The 7,500-nt window shown below is 39.6% G+C and overlaps 1 protein-coding gene across 1 annotated transcript in view; it reads right to left on the bottom strand.

The window, feature by feature from the left end:
* The window catches only part of LOC132118635 (tyrosine-protein kinase Tec-like), a 23,225-nt gene that overhangs the window by 6,461 nt on the left and 9,264 nt on the right, over positions 1–7,500 (bottom strand). The window contains exons 6-8 of the mRNA XM_059528605.1: positions 5,039–5,089; positions 4,042–4,234; positions 2,524–2,589 (exon numbers count right to left, since the gene is read on the bottom strand). Coding sequence (XP_059384588.1) covers positions 2,524–2,589; positions 4,042–4,234; positions 5,039–5,089 — 310 coding nt within the window. The remainder of the gene's footprint in view (positions 1–2,523; positions 2,590–4,041; positions 4,235–5,038; positions 5,090–7,500) is intronic.

Raw genomic sequence — 7,500 nt, forward strand, 5'->3', positions numbered from 1 at the left:
AACCAAACCCTAACTGAACAGTAAGTGCATGTAGTAAATAAAAATTTTCCCCGGGCGCCGCAGCATAAATGAACACTGCTCCGGGTGTGTGTTCACAGTGTGTGTGTGTGTGTGTGTGTGTGTTCACTGCTCTGTGTGTGTGCATTTCGGATGGGTTAAATGCAGAGCACAAATTCTGAGTATGGGTCACCATACTTGGCTGAATGTCACTTCACTAAAATTAGTATTTAAATACTTATAATTACACTGTAACAAGGACACCTTTAAATAAAGTGTAACGCAAACATTCAGCCGCTCATACGCTTGGACACACGTGAATCTGGAGCTGATGAATGTCTAAAGTGAGCAGAGCTGGAATCTGGATTCACACTGAAACCACTTTCACTCAGAAATTACTAGTACATTTAACAAATAATTGAAAACATCAGCCAGTAACACAATGAATTATGAGTTGTAGTTAGTAAAACAGAAACAGTATTTTCATGTAAAACTATTTTTTTTTTCTTACAGTTTAGATGAAGCAGCAGCTCAAATATAATAGGGTCATTCCGTGTCAAATCAACCAAATATTTATTTTGCTAATATTTTTTTCTGTAGAAAGATAGACATGATATTAAATGTCATCTCATTTGATCTCAATGAGGCTCCATATCCAGAGTGTGGAATATTACCCAACTGAAGTGGTTGAAAACCAAAGGTTGGTCTCTTTGTATTCATCTGATTCTTGTTTTATTCGAAGAACAATGTCTGCAGAAGAAATACTGCTGAAATTAGAATTGCACAGATCATACCTGTCTGAGTGATAAAAAAAAAAAGGATTTATATTTCATGCTGTTCATACATTACCTAAGTTAACAATTAATCCTGGTCATTCATAATCTGACCTGTCACACTCTGCATTCCTAAATTATTATTTGCATATTTGCATTGTCAGCAGTGATGACTAGATGTACACAAAACCACATTTGGTTTTTGACCTCTGGATATGGGTAGGATACTAAATTTGGACATGGAGAGGCACCAGAATCTCAATATCTCTAGGATTAAACCATACAGGACCTCACGAATGAAGATTAAAAAAAGTTTATTATAAACCAGAATCTAATATCATATTAGGATAACTTTAATACTTCTGGAGTTACAGGCACTCGGACAGGTATGTTCTGTGCAGTTGTACAATTCTAATTCCAACATTATTTCTTCTTCAGACATTGTTCTTTAAATAAAATAAGTATCAGCTGATTACATAGTGACCCACATTTGGTTTTTGAGCACTTAAAATGTTTACATTTTAACGATTTACTCCTGGAGTCATATTTAAATTCCAAAACCTCTGGAACAGCACCATTTAGGGCCTTAAAAATGAAGATGCCAAAAGGAAAGTGTTAAGATCCAAGATCTAAAAGGGAATTAAGATATTTTTTATTACAGGCATGCATACTTTGGAGAAAAAACTTGAAGAGTGCTGTTTTTTGGGCGGCAGTGGCTCAGTGGTTCATGTAGGTTGTCTACAAACCGGAAGGTTGGTGGTTCGATCCCCGGCTCCACCTGACCAAGTGTCGAGGTGTCCTTGAGCAAGACACCTAACCCCAGCTACTCCCGACGAGCTGGATGGCGCCTTGAATGGCTGACACCGCAGTCGGTGTGTGAATGTGTGTGTGAATGTGTGTGTGAATGGGTGAATGTGAGGCAAATTGTAAAGCGCTTTGGATGGTCATGTGGTCTGTTGCAAGCGCTTTATAAATGCAGTCCATTTACCATTTTTGTGGGAAGTCGTGGCCTAATGGTTAGAGAGTCGGACTCCCAATCGAAAGGTTGTGAGTTCGAGTCCCGGGCCGGCAGGAATTGTGGGTGGGGGGAGTGCATGTACAGTTCTCTCTCCACCTTCAATACCACGACTTAGGTGCCCTTGAGCAAGGCATCGAACCCCCAACTGCTCCCCGGGCGCCGCAGCATAAATGGCTGCCCACTGCTCCGGGTGTGTGCTCACAGTGTGTGTGTGTGTGTTCACTGCTCTGTGTGTGTGCATTTTGGATGGGTTAAATGCAGAGCACGAATTCTGAGTATGGGTCACCATACTTGGCTGAATGTCACTTCACTTCACTTTCCCCATTTTTGAACATCACCATTGGCACATAACACAGCAAAGATGGTTAAAGTCAGCAGATTTTACTAATAGAGCTACCAATCTGTGTGTAAAAATAACATAATGATGCTGCCATCTTTCTGAAACCATTTTATTAACCTGTAATTTGACTCTGAATCTCAGGTGAAAATTGCCATTTTGACCCCGTCTACAAAATAATGAATAAATCAGTCAATATTCCTTCATGACATTTAATATTTTTGCTTCCACCACTATACATGTTCATCTTTCTTAAGAATAAATGTTAGCAAAATCAAAAAGCCAGGGACCTCTGGTTGATTTGACACAGAATGACCCTAATATGATTCCATAACCGTTTCATCACTGCGCTGTTACTGTAATGAAGAATGAGCAGATTCATGTCTGATTTCACTCACATGAACTGCTCCAGCGTGTCTGATTCCTTCTCTGTCACGTAATTGCTCGGGATGTAGCCCTCATCCCTAAAACACACACACACACACACACACACACAACGAGTTTAACTGACATACATGAACAGGACATTTTCAAGACACATTTTTCACTGAAAATCGTCATCCAACCGACGGCAAGCATCACTGGACTTTGGGACAAATTATGGGAAGATTGTAACCATTATTATTATTATTAAATGATGTAAAACTTGTCAGGTCCTGTATGGCCAACCATCAATAATATTATAAAATCCAAACAGCTGATAAAAACATCCCAATAATCCACAGCACTCCAGTCCATCAGTGAACATCTGGAGAAGACAAAAGATGAAACAAATCCAGCATTAAGATGATTTTAACTCAAATACATAGAGTCTATAATCCATAATAACACTTCCTCCAGTGAAAAAGTGCATCTGCTGTTGTTTCTCACATATTTGTTTAGAGCTGTTTATTGGATTATTGTGATGTTTTTATCAGCTGTTTGGACTCTCATTCTGACGGCACCCATTCACTGCAGAGCATCCATTGATGAGACACTGATGCAATTCTACATTTCTACAAACCTGAAGAAGAAACAAACTCATCCAGATCTTGAACGTTCAAACTCATGTTTTCAGTTTCGGCTGAACTATTCTTTTAAAAATCCACCTGCTAACGGATTCCAGACACAGAAAGCTCAAAGAAACCAGTGGAGGGTTCTGGACCTCTGGTTCAACAGTAATATCTTGTGATGAGCACTGAAGCTTTTAAACTTTTGTGAATCATTTGTTTTTAAACAGTGGTTCACAGCATGTACCAAACTGCTAAAGCCACGTGATTTTAGTGAATGAAGATTCATTACATAATAACGGTTTCAAAATGTTTCGAAATTACAATGGTTTGGCGTTGGGGCGATCTCTGTAAACCCATGAAACATGTGAGTTCATTGAGTTCACCACCAGCAACGAATCATTGAACCAGTGTCTGGTTTTTACCACTTGTGTAGACACTTTTCACACTGAGGACAACTAAGGGACTCATACGCAACTATTAGAGAAGGTTCAAATGCTCACTGTTACTCCAGAAGATAATACCATGCATTAAGAGCCAGGGGTGAAAACTTTTGAACAGAATGGAGATGTGTACATTTGTCTTATTTTGCCAAACTATTATAGTTTTCCTTTTAGAAATTCCTTTTAGAAATTATTGTAGAAACATAATTTTCTGTAAAGTTGCTTTGTAACTATTTGTATTGTAAAAAGCGCTATACAAATAAACTTGAATTGAATTGAATTTAGTGCTGCCCTTCAGAGGCTATGGAATATGTTTGCCAGAAGACAAAATAAGTTAAATTTACCCTGATCTTGTAAGTTTTCACAAAGCACACAGTGTTTTGAGTGCTTCGAAACAGTGAATCATTTTGCAAAGCAACTGGTTCAACTGATTTGAAACTTTGAAAAGGTTTCTTTCTGGGTTCATTCAGAGCGTCAGACGCACCCGTCTTTGTCCCGTGCTTTGTACCAGTTCACATCACACTTCTCCAGGATCACATACTCCTCGCCCTTCCTCAGCGTCAAATCATGAGTCTCCAGTCCCTCGAAGTCATACAACGCGATGACCACTTCCTCTCCAGGGCCCGCCTCTTCCTGTGCCGTCTCATCTGGAGGTGGGGGGGGGCGGCGGGGGCCGTCTCATCTGGGGTAAAAATACTAATTGGTTACACTTTATTTTGATAGTCAATTCTAGACATTCTACTAACCATAAGTAACTTTGCAACTACATGTTGTCACGCTGTCTAGTCTCTAGACTAGACAGCTAGTCTCTAGTCTCAGTTTCCCTGGGTGTCCACTAGTGGGCTCACTTCCCCTTAGGCACTTCATCGTAGGCACTACAAATCCCACTAGCCTTGTCCCTTCATCACAGTAATTGCACTCCTGCTAATTGCACCAGGTGTCTTCACTTATTAGTCATTAGCCTCCCTATATTTACCCGTCTTTTCCTGTTTGTCTTCATGGAGTCCTTACCTTCCGTTTCCTGCCGTACCCAGTCTTCTCGTCTCCCGAGTATTCAGAGTTCCCGTTCCTGTTCCCTTTCCTGTTCCTCCTTTGTTTTGTTTGTTTGGATTGTTTCTGGTTTTGACCTTGGCTTGTTTAGATTACGATTTGGATTAACCTTAATAAAATCATACTGCTATTGGATCTATCGTTCCCTGTGTTTCACTGGGTCATCGAACGTCACACATGTCTACTGTCTGTCAGAGTAGTCTGTTAGGGTTAGAATAAGCTGACATATACTTGCAATGATTCTCATAGTCAGTATGTTATATGTAGTGGACCCATCAAAATAAAGATATTAAACAGACAGTCTACTAATACTCTAATGAATGCTCATTGACATGTAGTTGCAAAGTCACTAGAGCGGACAATCAAAGTAAACTAATTAATGGTGTCCAGATGAGTTGATGAAGGTATGAAGTAAATGTGCTAGTCTGAGCTCACCGTGCTGCTCTCGTCTCCAGGAGCAGGAGGAAGAGGTTTGCGCGAAACTGTGAGAAGAGAAATAAACATTTTTGTGATTGACTAAGAGCAGTGGAATGTCTTAAAATGTAAATCTTAAAACTTCCTGAAGGTTTATTAGTTTATTATTCACAAGGTTTATTTAGACCGTATCATACTACTGAGACTGCTCTCATTAGAGTTACAAATGATCTGCTCTTATCATCTGATCGTGGGTGTATCTCTCTATTAGTTTTATTGGATCTTAGTGCTGCGTTTGACACAATTGACCACAACATTCTTTTGCATAGACTTGAATGCTTTGTTGGCATCAGTGGAAGTGCATTAGCATGGTTTAGATCGTACTTATATGACCGCCATCAGTTCGTAGCAGTGAATGAAGATGTATCATATCGATCACAAGTGCAGTATGGAGTACCTCAAGGCTCAGTACTAAAGCCGCTACTCTTCACGCTTTATATGTTACCCTTGGGAGATATCATCAGGAAACATGGTGTTAGCTTTCACTGTTATGCTGATGATACTCAGCTCTATATTTCTTCGCAGCCCGGTGAAACACACCAATTTGAAAAACTAATGGAATGCATAGTCGATATAAAAAACTGGATGACGAGTAATTTCTTACTGCTAAATTCTGAAAAAACAGAGGTGTTAATTATAGGACCTAAAAACTCTGCTTGTAATAACCTAGAACACTGTCTAAGACTTGATGGTTGCTCTGTCAATTCTTCATCATCAGTTAGGAACCTAGGTGTGCTACTTGATCGCAATCTTTCCTTAGAAAGCCACGTTTCTAGCATTTGTAAAACTGCATTTTTCCATCTCAAAAATATATCTAAATTACGGCCTATACTCTCAATGTCAAATGCAGAAATGTTAATCCATGCATTTATGACCTCAAGGTTAGATTATTGTAATGCTTTATTGGGTGGTTGTTCTGCACGCTTAGTAAACAAACTACAGCTAGTCCAAAATGCAGCAGCAAGAGTTCTTACTAGAACCAGGAAGTATGACCATATTAGCCCGGTCCTGTCAACACTGCACTGGCTCCCTATCAAACATCGCATAGATTTTAAAATATTGCTTATTACTTATAAAGCCCTGAATGGTTTAGCACCTCAGTATTTGAATGAGCTCCTTTTACATTATAATCCTCTACGTCCGCTACGTTCTCAAAACTCAGGCAATTTGATAATACCTAGAATATCAAAATCAACTGCGGACGGCAGATCCTTTTCCCTTTTTGGCGCCTAAACTCTGGAATAACCTACCTAACATTGTTCGGGAGGCAGACACACTCTTGCAGTTTAAATCTAGATTAAAGACCCATCTCTTTAACCTGGCATACACATAACATACTAATATGCTTTTATTATCCAAATCCGTTAAAGGATTTTTAGGCTGCATTAATTAGGTAAACCAGAACCGGAAACACTTCCCATAACACCCTATGTACTTGCTACATCATTAGAAGAATGGCATCTACGCTAATATTAGTCTGTTTCTCTCTTGTTCCGAGGTCACCGTAGCCACCAGATCCAGTCTGTATCCAGATCAGAGGGTCACTGCAGTCACCCGGATCCAGTACGTATCCAGACCAGATGGTGGATCAGCACCTAGAAAGGACCTCTACATCCCTGAAAGACAGTGGAGACCAGGACAACTAGAGCCCCAGATACAGATCCCCTGTAAAGACCTTGTCTCAGAGGAGCACCAGGACAAGAGCACAGGAAACAGATGATTCTTCTGCACAATCTGACTTTGCTGCAGCCTGGAATTGAACTACTGGTTTCGTCCGGTCAGAGGAGAACTGGCCCCCCAACTGAACCTGGTTTCTCCCAAGGTTTTTTTCTCCATTCTGTCACCGATGGAGTTTCGGTTCCTTGCCGCTGTCGCCTCTGGCTTGCTTAGTTGGGGACACTTCATCTACAGCGATATCGTTGACTTGATTGCAAATAAATGCACAGACACTATTTAACTGAACAGAGATGACATCACTGAATCCAATGATGAACTGCCTTTAACTATCATTTTGCATTATTGACACTGTTTTCCTAATGAATGTTGTTCAGTTGCTTTGACGCAATGTATTTTGTTTAAAGCGCTATATAAATAAAGGTGACTTGACTTGACTTGACTTCCTGTGGGTAGCGCTAGAGCGCTAAATGATGAATTCAAATATTTTAATTTCAAATTTTACTTTAGTTAATATTTCTTTTATTTCAGTTAATGTCTATATTATAACAAGGATAGTTAACTGTAACAGCATGTAAACATCATTGAGAGCACTAAATGATTGGAGGACCGGAGAGAAAAAGATCCAGTTATGACATTCTGATTAAACGTTAAACAAAAAACAAACAAAAGGTAAAGATATATGGATGATTCATTCACAATAAGATCATTTGACATCCAACACGCATTTAGAAGATGAATAAAC

Source organism: Carassius carassius, chromosome 37 (assembly GCF_963082965.1).
Source record: "Carassius carassius chromosome 37, fCarCar2.1, whole genome shotgun sequence".
Classification (NCBI taxonomy): domain Eukaryota; kingdom Metazoa; phylum Chordata; class Actinopteri; order Cypriniformes; family Cyprinidae; genus Carassius; species Carassius carassius.